At 43.5% G+C, this 24053-nt stretch overlaps 1 protein-coding gene across 1 annotated transcript in view; it reads right to left on the minus strand.

Moving 5' to 3' along the window:
• The window catches only part of LOC123750227 (uncharacterized), a 119384-nt gene that overhangs the window by 16581 nt on the left and 78750 nt on the right, over positions 1–24053 (minus strand). Inside the window, exons 2-4 of the mRNA XM_069333566.1 lie at positions 16221–16620; positions 13993–14201; positions 7434–7569 (exon numbers count right to left, since the gene is read on the minus strand). Of these exons, the coding sequence (XP_069189667.1) occupies positions 7434–7569; positions 13993–14201; positions 16221–16620 (745 nt within the window). The remainder of the gene's footprint in view (positions 1–7433; positions 7570–13992; positions 14202–16220; positions 16621–24053) is intronic.

The following is a 24053-nucleotide window of genomic DNA, read 5'->3' on the forward strand; positions in this document are numbered from 1 at the left end:
GCTGCTGGAAGCTGATGGAAGCTGCTGGAAGCTGATGGAAGCTGCTGGAAGCTGATGGAGGCTGATGGAAGCTGATGGAAGCTGATGGAAGCTGTTGGAAGCTGATGGAAGCTGCTGGAAGCTGCTGGAAGCTGATGGAAACTGCTGGAAGCTGCTGGAAGCTGCTGGAAGCTGAAGGATGGTCGCCACGGCCACAGGTCGCTGGAACGTGATTCGCCAGTCACAGATAATACCTGGTTGATGGGGTTCTGGGAGTTGTTCTACTCCCCAAGCCCGGCCCGAGGCCAGGCTTGACTTGTGAGAGTTTGGTCCACCAGCCTGTTGCTTGGAGCGGCCCGAGGCCAGGCTTGACTTGTGAGAGTTTGGTCCACCAGACTGTTGCTTGGAGCGGCCCGAGGCCAGGCTTGACTTGTGAGAGTTTGGTCCACCAGGCTGTTGCTTGGAGCGGCCCGAGGCCAGGCTTGACTTGTGAGAGTTTGGTCCACCAGACTGTTGCTTGGAGCGGCCCGAGGCCAGGCTTGACTTGTGAGAGTTTGGTCCACCAGGCTGTTGCTTGGAGCGGCCCGCAGGCCAGGCTTGACTTGTGAGAGTTTGGTCCACCAGGCTGTTGCTTGGAGCGGCCCGAGGCCAGGCTTGACTTGTGAGAGTTTGGTCCACCAGGCTGTTGCTTGGAGCGGACCGAGGCCAGGCTTCATATATGAGAGTTTGGTCCACCAGGCTGTTGCTTGGAGCGGCCCGCAGGCCAGGCTTGACTTGTGAGAGTTTGGTCCACCAGGCTGTTGCTTGGAGCGGCCCGAGGCCAGGCTTGACTTGTGAGAGTTTGGTCCACCAGGCTGTTGCTTGGAGCGGCCCGAGGCCAGGCTTGACTTGTGAGAGTTTGGTCCACCAGGCTGTTGCTTGGAGCGGCCCGCATTTGTTCTGAGTATTGGACTGACAATTATCCCCGTGGTTACAATAGCAGAAGATAAATAGATAGAGAGAGACAGAGACAGATACAGACAGACAGACAGACAGACAGACAGACAGACAGACGGAGACAGAGAGACAGTAATAGTGAGAGAGACAGAGAATACAAACAGTATAATGTTTTTTAATGGGGAGAAATGAGAAGTATTTACAAAAATAACTTTAAAAGAATAAAAGTCAGGAGAGCTGTGATTTTTTTTGGACCTCTTAGGGAAGTGAAGTAATTATCAGGATAAAGCACTAAGCCATTACGACTAATTAGCACTTGGAAAGAACGTGAGGATAAGGATTTAAGATAGGACGAAGGGATGGAATGGTGCCCAAGCACTAGAACGGTCGGGGATTGAACGCCGACCCGTCGCTCTACCTACCGTCAAAAAAAAAAATTTAAACAAAGTATCGATGTTATGGAGAGGAAACGCATTTGATCTTGGATGTTGATAGATAAAAACATATAGATTATTAAAGATATATATATATATATATATATATATATATATATATATATATATATATATATATATATATATATATATATATATATATATATATATATATATATGTCGTACCTAATAGCCAGAACGCACTTGTCAGCCTACTATGCAAGGCCCGATTTGCCTAATAAGCCAAGTTTTCATGAATTAATTGTTTTTCGACTACCTAACCGACCTAACCTAACCTAACCTAACTTTTTCTGCTACCTAACCTAACCTAACCTATAAAGATAGGTTAGGTTAGGTTAGGTAGGGTTGGTTAGGTTTGGTCATATATCTACGTTAATTTTAACTCAAATAAAAAAAAATGACCTCATACATAATAAAATGGGTAGCTTTATCATTTCATAAGAAAAAAATTTGAGAAAATATATTAATTCAGGAAAACTTGGCTTATTAGGCAAATCGGGCCTTGCATAGTAGGCTGACAAGTGCGTTCTGGCTATTAGGTACGACATATATATATATATATATATATATATATATATATATATATATATATATATATATATATATATATATATATATGTCGTACCTAATAGCCAGAACGCACTTCTCAGCCTACTATTCAAGGCCCGATTTGCCTAATAAGCCAAGTTTTCATGAATTAATGTTTTTTCGTCTACCTAGCCTACCTAACCTAACCTAACCTAGCTTTTTTTGGCTACCTAACCTAACCTTACCTATAAATATAGGTTAGGTTAGGTTAGGTAGGGTTGGTTAGGTTCGGTCATATATCTACGTTAATTTTAACTCCAATAAAATAAAATTGACCTCATACATAGAGAAAAGGGTTGCTTTATCATTTCATAAGAAAAAAATTATAGTAAATATATTAATTCAGGAAAACTTGGCTTACTAGGCAAATCTGGCCTTGAATAGTAGGCTGAGAAGTGAGTTCTGGCTACTAGGTACGACATATATATATATATATATATATATATATATATATATATATATATATATATATATATATATATATATATATATATATATATACATTTTCCACAATTTAAAATATATATTCCATCTTCTTGAGCCCATCCGGGCTCAAGAAGGGTGCCTCTTTAGTACAAGCTTGGAGTAGTTTCCTCAGAATACTTTCTGGCATGTCAAGAGGAGTACAGGCTGGATCACGATACACTCTGTCGGCTATCATTCCGATTGTCTCGTCCACAGGTACGTTGGTAAACAGCGATTCTACGTCCAACGAGGCTCTTATCCCTGTGGCCCGTGTGCCCCGCAGTAAGTCCACAAATTCCTTTGGAGACTTCAGGCTGAAGGCGCAAGGAACATAAGGAGTCAGCAGGCCGTTGAGTCGCTTTGCCAGTCTGTACGTGGGTGTGGGTATCTGGCTAATAAGCTTGTACTAAAGAGGCACCCTTCTTGAGCCCGGATGGGCACATGTATAAGCAAGTAGATGGGGTCGCCATGGGTTCTCCCCTAGGTGTCCTGTTTGCAAACTTCTACATGGGTACCATCGAGCAAAAAGTCTTAGTCGACATGAACTTGAAACCGGCCATATACTGCAGGTATGTTGACGACATTTTTACACAGGTACCTGATGTCAGACATCTGCAGAAGCTGAAGGAGGCATTTGAGCAGAGTTCCGTGCTGCGTTTCACTTACGAGACGGAAAAGGATGGGAAGCTGCCTTTTCTAGATGTAACAGTCATGGAAAAGGGCGGAGGTTTCCACACTGCAGTCTACACTAAGGAAACAAACATAGGAATGTGCCTAAATGCCAACAGCGACTGCCCTGACAGGTACAAGAGGAGTGTTGTTAACGCATACGTCGACCGTGCTCTCAGCCACAGCTCAGAATGGAAGCAAGTCGACGAAGAACTCTGTAGGGTAAGGCAGGTCCTAGTCAATAACGGCTTCTCCAATGGTTTCATCGAAGACATCATAAGAAGGAAAGTGAAAAGCCATGCAACCTCTGAAGAGACAACTAACACAACACCTATACCCCCTATTAGACTATTTTACAGGAACTTCTTTTCCACAGCTCATAAAACGGAGGAAAGGGTCCTGAAAGATATTGTTAATAGAAACGTTATCCCTACAGACAAAAATCAGAGGATACAACTGACGATTTACTATAAAACCAGAAAAACGGCCAGCCTACTCATGAGAAACTCTCCAGACACAAAACAGAACGCTTTAAAAGAGACTAATGTCGTCTATGCCTTCAAATGCCCACTTGGGGACTGTAAGCTCCAAAAAACCCAGTATATAGGCAAGACAACAACATCTCTTTCTAGGCGTTTAACGATGCATAAGCAACAGGGCTCCATTAAGGAACATATAATCTCTTCCCATAACCAAACCATCGCCAGAGAAATCCTAGTAAACAACACAGAAATCATCGATAGATACAGCGATAGCAGGCGGCTTGACGTTTGCGAGGCACTACACATCAAGAAGTCAACACCAGCAATCAACAGCCAATTATTGCACAACTATATTCTACCCACCTCAAGACTCCGCTCCAATATAGAAGCATCAAGAAATATGGACCAATAGGCTTTCTACAAACACTTCTATTCAATACCCATTGTTTCTGTTCTGTCTTGTGTTGATACTTTTAATACCCTATTAATATCCCCTCCTGTTCTGTCTTGTGTTAATGCCACATCACCCTTACCACCTCACTCAAATGTAGATATAAAATCAGAGATACGTTCTAATCAGTTGTGTATTTGTGAAGTCTTTGAAAATGTAATAAGTTTTACGAAACGCGCCCGTGTCGCGTCAGACTAGAAATAAAAATGAATTTTGGAGAAGTGATTTTTGATTTACCTCCAACAGTGAAGCGTAATGTACGAAAGATTGAGAAAATTCGTGTTAGAATTATTAATCTTACTTTTTCGGTCATATTTAATAATATATGTCTACAGGAAAGACTGCTACCAAAATATACTAATATATATATATATATATATATATATATATATATATATATATATATATATATATATATATATATATATATATATATATATATATATATATACATTTTTCACAATTTAAAATATATATGACGAACTGGCAAAAAAAAAACTAAAGAATCCTTTAAAGATTTTGGTCGTGAAAATGTGGAGAAATTTAGGATATTAAGAGATGAATAAAGAAAAAAATAAAATTAGGATTTAATTAAGTACCTAGACATCTTAAAAAAAATTAAGAATTATAGACAGATATAAGCCACAAGAATGATAATAATTTATATTTGGTCAATTAATCATTTTCTTAATTATATTTCGCTTAATTTAAAGATATTTGAATTTATAATTTATATAGCTTACATTTCACATTAATTTATTTGGGGTTAGATTAATAAACTTTACTCTCACTATACTGTATTATATATACAGCATACTCTCACTATACTGTATTATATATACAGCATACTCTCACTATACTGTATTATATATACAACATACTCTCACTATACTGTATTATATATACAACATACTCTCACTATACTGTATTATATATACAACATACTCTCACTATACTGTATTATATATGCAACATACTCTCACTATACTGTATTATATATACAACATACTCTCACTATACTGTATTATATATACAACATACTCGGGAACACAACTCACTACACCTCAACAAAATTCTGTGTGAACAAATTCCTGTACAAACACCTGTACAAACAAACACCTGTACAAACAAACACCTGTACAAACAAACACCTGTACAAACAAACACCTGTACAAACAAACACTTGTACAAACAAACACTTGTACAAACAAACACCTGTTCAAACAAACACCTGTTCAAACAAACACCTGTACAAACACCTGTACAAACAAACACCTGTACAAACAAACACCTGTACAAACAAACACCTGTTCAAACAAACACCTCTACAAACACCTCTACAAACACCTGTACAAACACCTGTACAAACAAACCTGTTCAAACAAACACCTGTACAAACAAACACCTGTTCAAACAAACACCTGTACAAACAAACACCTGTTCAAACAAACACCTGTACAAACAAACACCTGTACAAACAAACACCTGTTCAAACAAACACCTGTACAAACACCTGTACAAACAAACCCCTGTACAAACAAACACCTGTACAAACAAACGCCTGTACAAACAAACGCCTGTACAAACAAACACCTGTACAAACACCTGTACAAACAAACAATTGTACAAACAAACACCTGTTCAAACAAACACCTGTTCAAACAAACACCTGTACAAACAAACGCCTGTACAAACAAACACCTGTACAAACAAACACCTGTACAAACAAACACCTGTACAAACAAACACAAGTACAAACAAACGCCTGTACAAACAAACACATGTACAAACAAACACCTGTACAAACAAACACCTGTACAAACAAACTCCTGTACAAACAAACACCTGTACAAACACCTGTACAAACAAATACCTCTACAAACACCTGTACAAACAAACACCTGTTCAAACAAACACCTGTACAAACAAACACCTGCACAAACAAACTCCTGTACAAACAAACTCCTGTACAAACACCTGTACAAAAAACACCTGTACAAACAAACACCTGTTCAAACAAACACCTGTACAAACAAACACCTGCACAAACAAACTCCTGTACAAACAAACACCTGTACAAACAAACACCTGTGTGAATGGATCCCAAGCCTGAATGACCCCCCTGTGTACACAAACAGCAAAATAAAGCTGTATAAACACAGTTGTTTGACAGGTGTTTTCACAGCGGAAAGTGGCATCTCACAGTCACATGTTGTCCGAACACCCGCCCTCAAAATGCGGTGAAAATATCGATCAAGCGAACTGTTTTGCACACCTGGCGGACAGAACCCCTGTCCGGACAGAACGGGGAATGCCCAAGCTGTCCGGACAGAACGGGGAATGCCCAAGCTGTCCAGACAGAACGGGGAATGCCCAAGCTGTCCAGACAGAACGGGGAATGCCCAAGCTGTCCGGACAGAACGGGGAATGCCCAAGCTGTCCAGACAGAACGGGGAATGCCCAAGCTGTCCGGACAGAACGGGGAATGCCCAAGCTGTCCGGACAGAACGGGGAATGCCCAAGCTGTCCAGACAGAACGGGGAATGCCCAAGCTGTCCGGACAGAACGGGGAATGCCCAAGCTGTCCGGACAGAACGGGGAATGCCCAAGCTATCCAGACAGAACGGGGAATGCCCAAGCTGTCCGGACAGAACGGGGAATACCCAAGCTGTCCGGACAGAACGGGGAATGCCCAAGCTGTCCAGACACTTTGGAGGGAAGACTCATGTGTCCAAAGATTAGTACACATGTGTCCACATAGAGGATACATATTTGCTCAGGCAAATATGTATCCTCTTATAAATATATATGTATTAAAAGAGGGAAAAATCACAATTCAAAAATTCCCGGGAATTTTTATTATTTTGTTGTTTTTTCGTAACTGTGTGGTCTATTGTACCAATATGTAGTAATGGAGTCTTAGTAAGCTGTTTTTTGTACTATTATAGTATAGCGTCCAGTACAAAAATAAAGCTAAAAATCAATTATTTTTAGGCCTATTATAGCACATATATGCACTATATTAGGCCTCAGATAACGAGTATTAGGCCTAGGTTGTCAACAAGGACTTTGTATCGTGGATGTATATATGTATAGGGTTGTTTATATACATGTATATACAATCATATACATATATACATCCACGATACAAATACCTGGCTTTTTGGCATTTGCCTTTCCATTGGAGACTTTCGACGCCGTGGAAACGGGGGGGACCTGCTGCATGGGTAACAGCTTCTCTGCTGCATGGGTAACAGCTTCTCCTCCGTATCAACCTACCCAGGCTTTGCGCCCTGGAGAGGCCACTCCAGACCGACAACCAGAGCGCAACTCCATAGTCTCCTGAGACTGATGGATACCTACTACTATACATATGTATATATACATATACATATAGTCTCAACTTACCTACAACGGTGAGGTTCTCAGAGGCAAAGGAGGTCTCGAACGTGGGTGACTCAGTCATGACCTCACAGCGATACACGCCCTCAGAGTCCAGCCTCAGCTCTCTCAGCGTGACCTTGTACTCGTCGGAGCGCGAGAGCTGAGAAAAACAGAGATAAACGAACAAAAATTATATAAGAAATGTTGACCAGACCACACACTAGAAAGTGAAGGGACGACGACGTTTCGGTCCGTCCTGGACCATTCTCAAGTCATTCTCACAATCGACTTGAGAATGGTCCAGGACGGACCGAAACGTCGTCGTCCCTTCACCTTCTGTATATAAAAAATCTTTGTTGGTTTCCTTGGTGATGTGGGGGGGGGGGGGGGGGGGGGGAGAATCAGGTGTTTTTTTTTCTGTGGAAGACAAGTCAGAGTGAAAAGCTTAGTTCAGTTCATTTTGGGGTTGTCCAACCACTTGGGCTGGACGGTAGAGCGACGGTCTCGCTTCATGCAGGTCGGTGTTCAATCCCCGACCGTCCACCATGTGGTTGGGCACCATTCCTTTCCCTCCGTCCCATCCCAAATCCCTATCCTGACCCCTTCCCAGTGCTATATCGTCGTAATGGCTTGGCGCTTTCCCCCTGATTCTTCCCTTCCCTTCATTTTAGGGTTAAAATTACATCCTTTACATAATTTTATTACAATAATAATTACATAATTTATTTAATTTTTTTTAATTTAATTTATTTAATTTAATTTAAATTATTTAATACAATAATTATATAATTTAGGGTTACAAATTACACATAAAGTATGTGGTGTGGGAAGTTGAAATTAGGGTTGTTTGGTTATAGTGTCGGGGGTGATTAGGTGTGGCGAACTGTCTCGTTAAGGATAGTGATTAGTTCCCAGATGTTGTTGTTTAATATTTACTACCTGGAACAAAAAGTTCTAAGTAGCACGGGCTATGGTGAGCCCGTAGTGTATATGTAGCTCCGAGGTCCTCACTGGCGTGGTTGTAAAGAATAGCTCTGCCAGTGGTGTGGAAGATAAGAGGAGAATAATAATAGAAAGTAGAAGAAATAGAAGAATAGATAATAGCATTGGAGAAGGTCTATTGCCTCATGCAAAGGAACTTCTATTTATACCCACCAACTATGGTGGATAAGTACTATCCTGCTTGTTGCTAGCAAGAAAGTACTCTCCTACTGTCACTAGCAAGAAAGTACTCTCCTACTGTCACAAGCAAGAAAGTACTCTGCTACTGTCACTAGCAAGAAAGTACTCTCCTACTGTCACTAGCAAGAAAGTACTCTCCTACTGTCACTAGCAAGAAAGTACTCTCCTACTGTCACTAGCAAGAAAGTATTCTCCTACTGTCACTAGCAAGAAAGTACCATCCTACTGTCACTAGCAAGAAAGTACTCTGCTACTGTCACTAGCAAGAAAGTACTCTGCTACTGTCACTAGCAAGAAAGTACTCTGCTACTGTCACTAGCAAGAAAGTACTCTGCTACTGTCACTAGCAAGAAAGTACTCTGCTACTGTCACTAGCAAGAAAGTACTCTGCTACTGTCACTAGCAAGAAAGTACTCTCCTACTGTCACTAGCAAGAAAGTACTCTCCTACTGTCACTAGCAAGAAAGTACTCTCCTACTGTCACTAGCAAGAAAGTACTCTCCTACTGTCACTAGCAAGACAGTACCATCCTACTGTCACTAGCAAGAAAGTACCATCCTACTGTCACTAGCAAGAAAGTACCATCCTACTGTCACTAGCAAGAAAGTACTCTCCTACTGTCACTAGCAAGAAAGTACCATCCTACTGTCACTAGCAAGAAAGTACCATCCTACTGTCACTAGCAAGAAAGTACCATCCTACTGTCACTAGCAAGACAGTACTCTCCTACTGTCACTAGCAAGAAAGTACTCTCCTACTGTCACTAGCAAGAAAGTACCATCCTACTGTCACTAGCAAGAAAGTACTCTCCTACTGTCACTAGCAAGAAAGTACTCTCCTACTGTCACTAGCAAGAAAGTACTCTCCTACTGTCACTAGCAAGAAAGTACTCTCCTACTGTCACTAGCAAGAAAGTACTCTCCTACTGTCACTAGCAAGAAAGTACTCTCCTACTGTCACTAGCAAGAAAGTACCATCCTACTGTCACTAGCAAGAAAGTACTCTCCTACTGTCACTAGCAAGAAAGTACCATCCTACTGTCACTAGCAAGAAAGTACTATCCTACTGTCACTAGCAAGAAAGTACTCTCCTACTGTCACTAGCAAGAAAGTACCATCCTACTGTCACTAGCAAGAAAGTACCATCCTACTGTCACTAGCAAGAAAGTACTCTCCTACTGTCACTAGCAAGAAAGTACTCTCCTACTGTCACTAGCAAGAAAGTACCATCCTACTGTCACTAGCAAGAAAGTACTCTCCTACTGTCACTAGCAAGAAAGTACCATCCTACTGTCACTAGCAAGACAGTACTCTCCTACTGTCACTAGCAAGAAAGTACTCATCCTACTGTCACTAGCAAACATCTACTGTCATAGCAGAAAGTACTCTCCTACTGTCACTAGCAAGAAAGTACCATCCTACTGTCACTAGCAAGAAAGTACCATCTACTGCATAGCAAGAAAGTACACTGAGCAAGAAAAGTACTCTCCTACTGTCACTAGCAAGAAAGTACCATCCTACTGTCACTAGCAAGAAAGTACTCTCCTACTGTCACTAGCAAGAAAGTACTCTCCTACTGTCACTAGCAAGAAAGTACATCCTACTGTCACTAGCAAGAAAGTACCATCCTACTGTCACTAGCAAGAAAGTTACTCTCCTACTGCAAAAGTACCTCCTACTGTCACTAGCAAGAAAGTACCATCCTACTGTCCACTAGCAAGAAAGTACCATCCTACTGTCACTAGCAAGAAAGTACTCTCCTACTGTCACTAGCAAGACAGTACCATCTACTGTCACTAGCAAGAATAGTACATCCTACTGTCACTAGCAAGAAATTACCATCCTACTGTCACTAGCAAGAAAGTACTCTCCTACTGTCACTAGCAAGAAAGTACCATCCTACTGTCACTAGCAAGAAAGTACCATCCTACTGTCACTAGCAAGAAAGTACTCTCCTACTGTCACTAGCAAGAAAGTACCATCCTACTGTCACTAGCAAGAAAGTACCATCCTACTGTCACTAGCAAGAAAGTACCATCCTACTGTCACTAGCAAGACAGTACTCTCCTACTGTCACTAGCAAGAAAGTACTCTCCTACTGTCACTAGCAAGAAAGTACTCATCCTACTGTCACTAGCAAGAAAGTACTCTCCTACTGTCACTAGCAAGAAAGTACCATCCTACTGTCACTAGCAAGAAAGTACTCTCCTACTGTCACTAGCAAGAAAGTACTCTCCTACTGTCCACTAGCAAGAAAGTACTCTCCTACTGTCACTAGCAAGAAAGTACTCTCCTACTGTCACTAGCAAGAAGTACCATCCTACTGTCACTAGCAAGAAAGTACTCTCTCCTACTGTCACTAGCAAGAAAGTACCATCCTACTGTCACTAGCAAGAAAGTACTATCCTACTGTCACTAGCAAGAAGTACTCTCCTACTGTCACTAGCAAGAAAGTACCATCCTACTGTCACTAGCAGAAAGTTACCATCCTAGCTGTCACTAGCAAGAAAAGTACCATCCTACTGTCACTAGCAAAAAGTACTCTCCTACTGGTCACTAGCAAGAAAGTACCATCCTACTGTCACTAGCAAGAAAGTACTCTCCTACTGTCACTAGCAAGAAAGTACCATCCTACTGTCACTAGCAAGAAAGTACATCCCTACTGTCACTAAGCAAGAAAGTACTCTCCTACTGTCACTAGCAAGAAAGTACTCTCCTACTGTCACTAGCAAGAAAGTACCATCCTACTGTCACTAGCAAGAAGTACTCTCCTACTGTCACTAGCAAGAAAGTACTCTCCTACTGTCACTAGCAAGAAAGTACCATCCTACTGTCACTAGCAAGAAAGTACTCTCCTACTAGTCACTAGCAAGAAAGTACTCTCCTACTGTCACTAGCAAGACAGTACCATCCTACTGTCACTAGCAAGAAAGTACTATCCTACTGTCACTAGCAAGAAAGTACCATACCTACTGTCTCACTAGCAAAGACAGTACCATCCTACTGTCACTAGTCAAGAAAGTACTCTCCTACTGTCACTAGCAAGAATAGTACCATCCTACTGTCACTAGCAAGAAAGTACCATCCTACTGTCACTAGCGAAGAAAGTACTCTCCTACTGTCCACTAGCAAGAAAGTACTCTCCTACTGTCACTATCAAGAAGTACCATCCTACTGTCACAAGCAAGAAAGTACTCTCCTACTGTCACTAGCAAGAAAGTACTCTCCTACTGTCACTAGCAAGACAGTACCATCCTACTGTCACTAGCAAGAAAGTACCATCCTACTGTCACTAGCAAGAAAGTACCATCCTACTGTCACTAGCAAGAAAGTACTCTCCTACTGTCACTAGCAAGAAAGTACCATCCTACTGTCACTAGCAAGAAAGTACCATCCTACTGTCACTAGCAAGAAAGTACCATCCTACTGTCACTAGCAAAAAAGTACTCTCCTACTGTCACTAGCAAGAAAGTACTCTCCTACTGTCACTAGCAAGAAAGTACCATCCTACTGTCACTAGCAAGAAAGTACTCTCCTACTGTCACTAGCAAGAAAGTACCATCCTACTGTCACTAGCAAGAAAGTACCATCCTACTGTCACTAGCAAGAAAGTACTCTCCTACTGTCACTAGCAAGAAAGTACTCTCCTAATGTCACTATCAAGAAAGTACCATCCTACTGTCACTAGCAAGAAAGTACTCTCCTACTGTCACTAGCAAGAAAGTACTCTCCTACTGTCACTAGCAAGACAGTACCATCCTACTGTCACTAGCAAGAAAGTACCATCCTACTGTCACTAGCAAGAAAGTACCATCCTACTGTCACTAGCAAGAAAGTACTCTCCTACTGTCACTAGCAAGAAAGTACCATCCTACTGTCACTAGCAAGAAAGTACCATCCTACTGTCACTAGCAAGAAAGTACCATCCTACTGTCACTAGCAAGAAAGTACTCTCCTACTGTCACTAGCAAGAAAGTACTCTCCTACTGTCACTAGCAAGAAAGTACCATCCTACTGTCACTAGCAAGAAAGTACTCTCCTACTGTCACTAGCAAGAAAGTACCATCCTACTGTCACTAGCAAGAAAGTACCATCCTACTGTCACTAGCAAGAAAGTACTCTCCTACTGTCACTAGCAAGAAAGTACTCTCCTACTGTCACTAGCAAGAAAGTACCATCCTACTGTCACTAGCAAGAAAGTACTCTCCTACTGTCACTAGCAAGAAAGTACTCTCCTACTGTCACTAGCAAGAAAGTACCATCCTACTGTCACTAGCAAGAAAGTACTCTCCTACTGTCACTAGCAAGAAAGTACTCCCCTACTGTCACTAGCAAGAAAGTACCATCCTACTGTCCACTAATAGGGACAGTTAACCCACCCGTTAATAAACCTGAACAAGTACCAACAATACAATAAAGTAATAGTTCCCGTGTGTGATGCACTGTGGGGTAGCCGGGGGCTAATATGTTCCCAAGTGCCCGAGACGACGACCCCGCAAATAACAGGCAAACTTTGGTTAAATTGGTCTATGTTAGGAACGGTCAGGACCTGTCAGTCACTACAAAAGGCCAACAGTAGGTTAGATGTCTCCGTTCTCAGCCCCCCGCGGCCACGTGAGGGCAAAATTACAGGGTTCCTTCATCTATCTGCCCATCTCGCTAACCTTTCCATATTTACTTTTAACTTAAACGCGTACAGAGGACGACGAGAAAGTTAATCCCAGGAATATAGGGATTTGTTATATAGAGATAAAACATTTTTTTACACTAGCTTGTATGACGTTATATTTTCTACCACAGACGTGGCCGGTTATTTACAATGCTAACCAGCATATATCAATTTTCTTCTGTCCTCCATGGACAGGGTGAGAGATGTGTTTAACATATAGTTGAGGGGTTTATTGCACAATCAACCACAGAAGGTGATTGTAGTGATTTTGAAATGCTAATCTAAGCTACATCTTATAAATAAACAGATTTGCGTCTGTCCTACATAAAGCGTGTTCTAGGTATCGTTTACATATATATATGTATATACATATACATTCATGTCTCTCCTACTTTGATTGGATAAAAGTAGCTGCTATATAAACTAGTGTGTTATTAAACACTTAACGACTGAAGGTGATTAAGATACTTATACAAGCTCAGGTTATATAGTTACATTACATACATTGTATAACTGAGGGCATTACATCAGTCTTGGGTACAAGTCCATTATATCAGTCAAGTGTTCCAGTACTTAGATTCTGTTATCTTCATGTGTGCATGACCTCCTCTCCTCCCCCATTGTTTATTCACCCCCCCCCCTGCTTTCCCCAGATCTCAGCCCACCCCAGCCCACCCCACACCCCCACCCACACCCCAGCCCTACCCCACACCCACCACACACCCCCACTCACCACAACACTAACGCCAGCCAGGCGGTGGTCCACCTTGTCCTGGGGTTCGTTCTTGGGGACGTAGCTATAGAACTGGTCGGCGTTCTTGTACCAGCGGACGGAGTAGAACCCCCTGGCGTCCTCGTCCCACTGGCACTGTAGCTCGGCACTCCTCCCCACCACACCTGGCCTTGGCACCACCACCTTGTGCACCTTCACACCTGATACACCTGCCAGGAGGGCCACGACAGGTGTGGGAAGAAAAGATAACAGTCTTTGAGATGGAAAGCACTGCATTATATACATTGGTTGAAACTCATTCCAAGTTGCATTTAGATATATCATTGAGCTGCGCTCTAGAACCTCCACTCTAAAAGAACAGTTTAGGTTTAGACAGCTTCGGTTACTGGGTCGAGTTGTAACTCCAGTTGATCATTCGAGTTGCTACTTCAGAAAATCGATCTCGCTTTATTTAGTTCGCCTTAAAACATTGATTCGGTCAAATCTGCAGTATTGGTACGATTTTGGAACGTTGATTCGGCCTACTTTACGATATTGATTGATCGTTCTCTAGGATATCAACTCAAGGATATCAATATTCTGTATAATATTGAATCTGCTCGTGTTTCTCTCTCTCTCTCTCTCTCTCTCTCTCTCTCTCTCTCTCTCTCTCTCTCTCTCTCTCTCTCTCTCTCTCTCTCTCTTACATTATTGAATATGACAGAAAGTGTTAGATCAATGATTCAAGCGCGAATCTTCTCTATTTTCCTTATGTTTTTCTTCACCTGAGAATGAACCTGAAAAATTAAGTCTCCAAAGTTCATTTTTACCATTATATTTGACCCTGAGGCTAAGAGATTAACTTTTTGTTAACTCTAGTTAACATTATCATTACGCTTGATAACCCGTAACTGTGTCTGCGGTGAGGCGCACACAGATCCCTGAACGGACTGGTTCGTACACATGTACGTTCCTTGCGTTCTTTGTACGATACGTGTACTTGCTGGGACAAGAACAATCTCTACACGCCCCGCTCCTGTGCCAGGTAAGTTACGGGCTCACCATAGCCCGTGCTACTTGCCCCGCTCCTGTGCCAGGTAAGTTACGGGCTCACCATAGCCCGTGCTACTTGCCCCGCTCCTGTGCCAGGTAAGTTACGGGCTCACCATAGCCCGTGCTACTTGCCCCGCTCCTGTGCCAGGTAAGTTACGGGCTCACCATAGCCCGTGCTACTTGCCCCGCTCCTGTGCCAGGTAAGTTACGGGCTCACCATAGCCCGTGCTACTTGGAACTTGTTCCGAGTAGTGAAACTTAAACAACAACAACAAACAACAATCAATGTTTTTGTTATTTGTGTTCAATATAAGATCATTTCTCATATTCAATTGGGTCTGATGTACAGAGCTATTTAGTCTAGCGTTGCGCATGCTGGGCGCCGCTCAGTCTGGCAAATTCTACATGTAAAACTGATCTTTTGTTAAGCAATTTAAAGCGTTTGTGTACTCCTATTTTGAAATGATTTCGGGGCTTAGCGTCCCCGCGGCCCGGTCCTCGACCAGGCCTCCTTTTTGTTACACACCCCAAGGAAGCAGCCCGTAGCATCTGTCTAACTCCCAGGTACCTATTTACTGCTAGGTGAACAGGGTCATCAGGGATGAAATAAACTCTGCCCATTTGTTCTCGCCTCCACCAGGGATCGACCCGGAACCTCAGGACTACAAATCCCGAGCGCTCTCCACTCAGCTACCAGGACCCCCAGCAAAAACCATATACCAATGCAATCTCTTATATATACTGTACAAGAACTGCTTGTTTGCCATCAAGGGTCCGCCATGACCCCCCCCCCCCCACCCCTTGTTCTACCAGCAGCAGAGTAGGAATATAATCGACTGCCACTCTACCAACCCAGGTTCGAGCCCTCGACGAACCTCAGGAGCGGAAGACACGTGTATAATCTTCACTACTTGACCCTTGAGAGAGAGATCTTGAGATGATTTCGGGGCTTTAGTGTCCCCGCGGCCCGGTCCTTGACCAGGCCTCCACCCCCAGGAAGCAGCTCGTGACAGCTGACTAACACCCAGGTACCTATTTTACTGCTAGGTAACAGGGGCATAGGATGAAAGAAACTTTGCCCATTGTTTCTCGCCGGCGCCTGGGATCGAACCCAGGACCACAGGATCACAAGTCCAGTGTGCTGTCCGCTCGGCCGACCGGCTCCCTTAACGACTGTGAAGAAGGCTTTAACTTACCACTTATGTGACTGAGGAGTGAGACCAACAGGAGGTGAAGGAATATTCTCCGGTGAAGGAAGGAAGAGGAGAAGGAAGAGAGGGTGAAGGGCAAGGAAAGTGGAAACATCTTAGAGGAGAAAGATATAGAAGAGGAGCGGGAGGAGAATAAATAAGAGACAGGAGAAGAGAGACAAGGAGAGAAGGAACATGGAGTAGTGAGGTGAGCCACAGGACCGCTGCAGGAAGCAGGAGGCGGAGGGAAGGAGAGAGAACAATATGTAGAAGAGGCGAAACAGGAAGACGGAAGAGAGCAAGAGGAAGGATAAGAGGAACAGAAACAAGGAATTGGAGAACGCGAAGACTGAGACGGCGCTGGAGTCCACTCCTGATGCGGTCCCGCTGTCGGCCACTTGTCTGTCTGTCAAGAGAAAGGAAACAATCAGTCCACTTAAGTGTACGTAAACAATCACTCCACTTACGTGTACGTAAACATAAACAATCAGTCCACTTAAGTGTACGTAAACAATCACTCCACTTACGTGTACGTAAACATAAACAATCAGTCCACTTAAGTGTACGTAAACATAAACAATCACTCCACTTACGTGTACGTAAACATAAACAATCACTCCACTTAAGTGTACGTAAACATAAACAATCACTCCACTTAAGTGTACGTAAACATAAACAATCACTCCACGTAAGTGTACGTAAACATAAACAATCACTCCACTTAAGTGTACGTAAACATAAACAATCACTCCACTTACGTGTACGTAAACATAAACAATCAGTCCACTTAAGTGTACGTAAACAATCACTCCACTTACGTGTACGTAAACATAAACAATCAGTCCACTTAAGTGTACGTAAACATAAACAATCAGTCCACTTAAGTGTACGTAAACATAAACAATCACTCCACTTAAGTGTACGTAAACATAAACAATCACTCCACGTAAGTGTACGTAAACATAAACAATCACTCCACTTAAGTGTACATGGGGTACAATCACCCACCAGGAATGAATCCATCTCTGTTTTGCAGTGCTCGGAACAAGCTGTATGCAGTCTTACTAATTAATGCGAGTTGAGTCACTACAGAGACTGAGAGTGTGGGCTCCTCTCAACTGTTTATCTAACAGGTCGTTGTTGGGACGGATTGTGGGAAGGATTGTAAGGAACGGTTGTAGCGAACGGTTGTGGGGAAGAGGTGGATTATAGCAACAACATTTTCGACTATCATAAGATTACATTAAGTTATAGGAAAAAAATTGTCTTCAGGAATTGCCGTGACCACTTTGAGCTGTGTTGTCATATGGCTCCACCCACCTCAACCCACACACCACAACACTCCCCACAACACTCCCCACAACACTCCCCACAACACTCCCCACAACACTCCCCACAACACTCCCCACAACACTCCCCACAACACTCCCCACAACACACACTTCACAACACACACCACAACACTCCCCACAACACTCCCCACAACACTCCCCACAACACTCCCCACAACACTCCCCACAACACTCCCCACAACACACACTTCACAACACACACCACAACACTCCCCACAACACTCCCCACAACACTCCCCACAACACACACTTCACAACACACACCACAACACACACTTCACAACACACACCACAACACATACTTCACAACACACACCACAACACTCCCCACAACACACACTTCACAACACACACCACAACACTCCCCACAACACTCCCCACAACACACACCAGCAACACACACTTCACAACACTCCCCACAACACACACCACAACACACACCACAACACTCCACACAACACTCCCCACAACACTCCCCACAACACTCCCCACAACACACACCAGCAACACACACCACAACACTCTCCACAACACACACCAGCAACACACACCACAACACTCCCCACAACACTCCCCACAACACTCCCCACAACACTCCCCACAACACACACCACGACACTCCCCACAACACTCCCCACAACACACACCACAACACTCCCCACAACACTCCCCACAACACTCCCCACAACACTCCCCACACCACTCCCCACAACACTCCCCACAACACTCCCCACAACACTCCCCACAACACACACACTTCACAACACACACCACAACACTCCCCACAACACTCCTCACAACACTCCCCACAACACTCCCCACAACACTCCCCACAACACTCCCCACAACACACACCACAACACTCCCCACAACACTCCCCACAACACTCCCCACAACACTCCCCACAACACTCCCCACAACACTCCCCACAACACTCCCCACAACACTCCCCACAACACTCCCCACAACACACACCAGCAACACACACCACAACACTCCCCACAACACACACTTCACAACACACACCACAACACTCCCCACAACACTCCCCACAACACACACTTCACAACACACACCACAACACTCCCCACAACACACACTTCACAACACACACCACAACACTCCCCACAACACACACCAGCAACACACACCACAACACTCCCCACAACACACACCAGCAACACACACCACAACACTCCCCACAACACACACCAGCAACAGGAGACAACGAGTCAGTGTGAGGGGTGAGGTCTCAGATTGGTGAGACGTTACGAGTGGAGTACCGCAGGGGTCAGTCCTCGGACCTATACTGTTTCTGGTATATGTAAATGATCTCCCAGAGGGTATAGAATCGTTTCTCTCAATGTTTGCTGATGATGCAAAAATTATGAGGAGGATTGAAACAGAGGATGATAGTAGGAGGCTACAAGATGACTTAGACAGACTGAGTGAATGGTCCAACAGATGGCTGTTGAAGTTCAATCCGAGTAAATGCAAAGTAATGAAACTAGGCAGTGGAAACAGGAGGCCAGACACAGGATACAGAATAGGAGATGAAGTACTTAATGAAACGGACAGAGAGACAGATCTAGGAGTTGATATCACACCAAACCTGTCTCCTGAAGCCCACATAAAAAGAATAACGTCTGCGGCATATGCGAGGCTGGCTAACATCAGAACGGCGTTCAGGAACCTGTGTAAGGAATCATTCAGAATCTTGTACACCACATATGTAAGACCAATCCTGGAGTATGCGGCCCCAGCATGGAGCCCGTACCTTGTGAAGCACAAGACGAAGCTGGAAAAAGTTCAAAGGTATGCTACTAGACTAGTCCCAGAACTAAGAGGTATGAGTTAAGAGGAAAGGCTGCGGGAAATGCACCTTACGACACTGGAAGACAGAAGAGTAAGGGGAGACATGATCACAACCTACAAAATCCTCAGGGGAATCGACCGGGCAGAAAAGGATAAACTATTCAACATTGGTGGTACGCGAACAAGGGGACACAGGTGGAAACTTGAGTACCCACATGAGCCACAGAGACGTTAGAAGGAACTTTTTCAGTGTCAGAGTAGTTAACGGATGGAATGCATTAGGCAGTGATGTGGTGGAGGCTGACTCCATACACAGTTTCAAGTGTAGATATGATAGAGCCCAATAGGCTCAGGAACCTGTACACCAGTTGATTGACTGTTGAGAGGCGGGACCAAAGAGCCAAAGCTCAACCCCGCAAGCACAACTAGGTGAGCACAAATAGGTGAGTACACTTCACGACATTCGTAAAATCTGTCTCTCCTTTCTCCTCATCCCCAATCGTCGAATCTCTTCTTGATATTCAAAAAAAATTCTCTGCCTGTAAAAATTGGTAAAATTACATAATTGGCGAATTCCAGCGAAGCCACAATGCCCACCAATTAAGCCAGTAATTGGCGTACGTTGCCTCAATTACACTCTACAGTGCCCCAAACTATGATCAATATCTCTGAAGATCATGATTAGTGTGTTATTATGTTTCGTAAATTGCAGTCTTGCAATGCTCAAGACAGCTGAGCATCTTGGCAATAATTCAAGTTTGATTTGAAAGAAATTGAAAACTTTGAAAATTTGAAAAAAATTTGAAAAGAAATTGGTCAACTCTTTGGTATTTAAAAATTGTTTATTGGTAATATTTCTAAATTGTCAATTATTTTTCCTTTGGAAACTTTAAAAATTTTCAGCTTGATTGAATTCAGGTCATTGAATTGTGTGTGTGGAAAGTTATTTATTTCAAAAACAGAAATGTTCTTGAAAATTTTAGGCTCCACATTTTCAGCGATAAATTTCAAGTATCTAAATATAATTTTTGTGCTTAAATCTCAAAATTATCGTTTGTTTGATTCTGAATTTAATAAAATTTTCAACCACTGCACAGTGTAATAGGTGTTACAGTGTGTGCTTTTTAATTTTCAAAATTCTAAATTCTAAAATTTCAAATTCCGAATGTTTTTGTATTTATTTATCGTTCCTAATTATGTAATTTACGTAATTTATTTAGAACGTTTTATCAACAAGAATGATAAACGTGTTTTATCAATCTAATGACAGATAAATGATTCTATCTAATGATACGTTTTTAGAATGATAATTTCTCATTTAGTAATGATTAAAAAAGGTTCTTGAAACTAAGCCTTAATAATGCTTGAATGTCCCTTAAATATCTAAAATTTGCTGGTGAGTTTTGATATAATTTAGGCTCGCTACCCACCACAAACATTTGTCAAATTGCTTTGCAATAATAGTCTTTGCACTGTCTTAACATCCGTGTCATCTTTGCACTGTCTTAACATCCGTGTCATCTTTGCACTGTCTTAACATCCGTGTCATCTTTGCACTGTCTTAACATCCGTGTCATCTTTGCACTGTCTTAACATCCGTGTCATCTTTGCACTGTCTTAACATCCGTGTCATCTTTGCACTGTCTTAACATCCGTGTCATCTTTGCACTGTCTTAACATCCGCATCATCCCTCAAATACTGACCACAGTGTAATAACCCTATGGTTACTTGTTTTATTAATATCATAAACAAGAGCATCATTGCCTCATACTCTGTCAGAAACAGACGAATATTGGCTCTATCCTTATTTTCCTACTTGGGGACTTATCAGTCCCAACGTTTTCAATGTATAGACAAGACAACAATTTACCGATCAAGTTGCCTAACATTACACAAACAAGGCATCGTTGAAGACCACCTTTCTGCAGATAACTAGACCGTCACAAGAATGTTTCTGACCAGCAAGACCAAGACAATTGACAAATATGGCAACAATAAGAGATTATATGTAGCGGAAGCACTACACATCAAACACACTCATCCAATTATAAACAACCAGACCATATCTTAGTTTGTACTTCCTCTCAGCACGAACAAGCATCAAGCTCCACCAACTACCCTCAGCTAACCAATGAGAATGCAGCATTCGAATAGCTGTTTTCTCGACAGTTAAATATAATCTAATTAACATAATTTTACACTGTAATGATTGACAGTGTCATTGGAGTTTATAAGGGCCGTATTTACAAGTTTAACTCAGAGCTGCACGGGAGAGAGAGGGATTCAGGCGCCTGTGGCCATCTCCCTAATGAGGCTGGAGGAGCAGGAGGAGGCGGTAATCCCACGTAAATCCCGCCCCTCAAGTCCCTGGTTACTGGCCAAGATGTGGAACGGGTTGGGGACAAGGGGAGAGAGGGGGCGGGGGCGGGGAGAAGGGGGAAGAGAGAGGGGGCGGGGGCGGGGAGAAGGGGAAGAGAGAGGGGGCGGGGGCGGGGAGAAGGGGGAAGAGAGAGGGGGCGGGGAGAAGGGGGAAGAGAGAGGGGGCGGGGGCGGGGAGAAGGGGGAAGAGAGAGGGGGCGGGGGCGGGGAGAAGGGGGAAGAGAGAGGGGGCGGGGAGAAGGGGGAAGAGAGAGGGGGCGGGGGCGGGGAGAAGGGGGAAGAGAGAGGGGGCGGGGAGAAGGGGGAAGAGAGAGGGGGCGGGGGCGGGGAGAAGGGGGAAGAGAGAGGGGGCGGGGAGAGAGAGATAGGGGAGGGAGATTATTAAATGCTCTTGTGTCTTCATGTCTTGGGAAAGTTTGGGTGAGTGCCAGACTGTGATTCCCTGATGGGTCTCTGATAGTGCGGGAGAATGGTGGTGTTGGAGGGTGACTACCTGGTGATGGTGATGGTGGTGATGGTGGTGATGGTGGTGATGGTGACTGTGGTGATGGTGACTGTGGTGATGGTGGTGATGGTGATGGTGGTGATGATGGTGACTGTGGTGATGGTGGTGATGGTGATGATGGTGACTGTGGTGATGGTGACTGTGGTGATGGTGGTGATGGTGATGGTGGTGATGATGGTGACTGTGGTGATGGTGGTGATGGTGATGATGGTGACTGTGGTGATGGTGACTGTGGTGATGGTGGTGATGGTGATGGTGGTGATGATGGTGACTGTGGTGATGGTGATGGTGGTGATGGTGATGGTGGTGATGGTGACTGTGGTGATGGTGATGATGGTGATGGTGGTGATGATGGTGACTGTGGTGATGGTGGTGATGGTGATGGTGATGACGGTGGTGATGGTGATCTTCCACGACTACTTCTGTCAATGCGTTTCACTTATGCACTCATTTCCAGTTTCCAGTTATGGCGTCTTGTTTTACTTTCACATTAAAGAGGCTGTCTGTCTACCTTGTCAATTCCCCTCAGTATTCTGTATGTATAGATCATGTCCTCTCTGATCTCTCCTCCAGGGATTTGAGGTCCAGTTCTCTTAACCTGTCTTCATAGCTTAGTCCTCTCCCGCCAAACACACACCGAAACTACAACGCTGGTACAACGTTCGAACAAGTTTTAACACCTCCTAACCAGTTATAACAACCAATATAGCAAGTTGTAACAACGTTCTAATACGTCATAAACACGTTAAGCCAAGATGTAACAACTTTATTACAAGTTGTAACAAGCGGAAAATAGAGACAGTTTCGGTTTGTGTTTCCAGGGCTTAGCTCTGGCACCCATTTTGTTGCAAATCATTTATTTTCACCTTTTGTTTAATGCTTTGCAAGGTGCTCTTTCCATACTCCAGTATTGGTCTAATAAAAACTAAGTAGATTGCCTTGAAAGAGTTCGATTTAGGTTTATAAACGACGTTCTGATGTTTATCAGCGTCTCATATGCTGCTGATGTTAGCCCGTTGATGTGTGCCTCTGGTGACAGTGTTGGAATTATTTCCACTTTTGTTTCTCCGACGCCTCTATCTGCCTTCCCCTTTTGGGGTAAATACCTTTAGTTTCATTTCGCCCTTTCTTGTCTTCATGACCTTACTCTTGTTCAGATTGAATTCCAACAACCATTTGTTTTCCCATTCCTGGAATGTGTGAAGGATCTCCTGCAACTTCCTGCAATTTTCCTTTGTGTTTACGTTCCTCATCACCTTTGTATCATCTGTATCACCTTTGTATCATCTGTAAACATTGACATACACAAGCTCATTCCCTCGGGCGCGTCGTTTACATAAATTAGGAAGAGCAGTGGTCCCAAGACACAGCCTTGTGGGACCCCACTTGTTGACATTCCTCCAGCTTGACAGATCCTCACCGGCTGTGAGTCTTTCCTTTCTCTCCTGCGTGTTCTTCCTTACCCAGTACCCAACCACTTGGGCTGGACGGTAGAGCGACGGTCTCGCTTCATGCATGTCGGCGTTCAATCCCCGACGTTCCAAGTAGTTGGGCACCATTCCTTCCCCCCCCGTCCCATCCCAAATACTTATCCTGACCCCTTCCCAGTGCTATATAGTCGTAATGGCTTGGCGCTTTCCCCTGAAAACTTCCCCCCTTCTTCCTTGCCTAGTTCAGTTATCCCCCTCGTTATCCTTCTTGTACGTCAAGTTTTCACAAGAAGCGTCAAATGCTTTTGTGACGTTCTTGGTAAGTACTGTACACCCAGTGTTGCTGTTCTGTTATAT

The sequence above is a fragment of the Procambarus clarkii genome, chromosome 4, assembly GCF_040958095.1.
Source record: "Procambarus clarkii isolate CNS0578487 chromosome 4, FALCON_Pclarkii_2.0, whole genome shotgun sequence".
In the NCBI taxonomy this organism is placed as follows: Eukaryota; Metazoa; Arthropoda; class Malacostraca; order Decapoda; family Cambaridae; genus Procambarus; species Procambarus clarkii.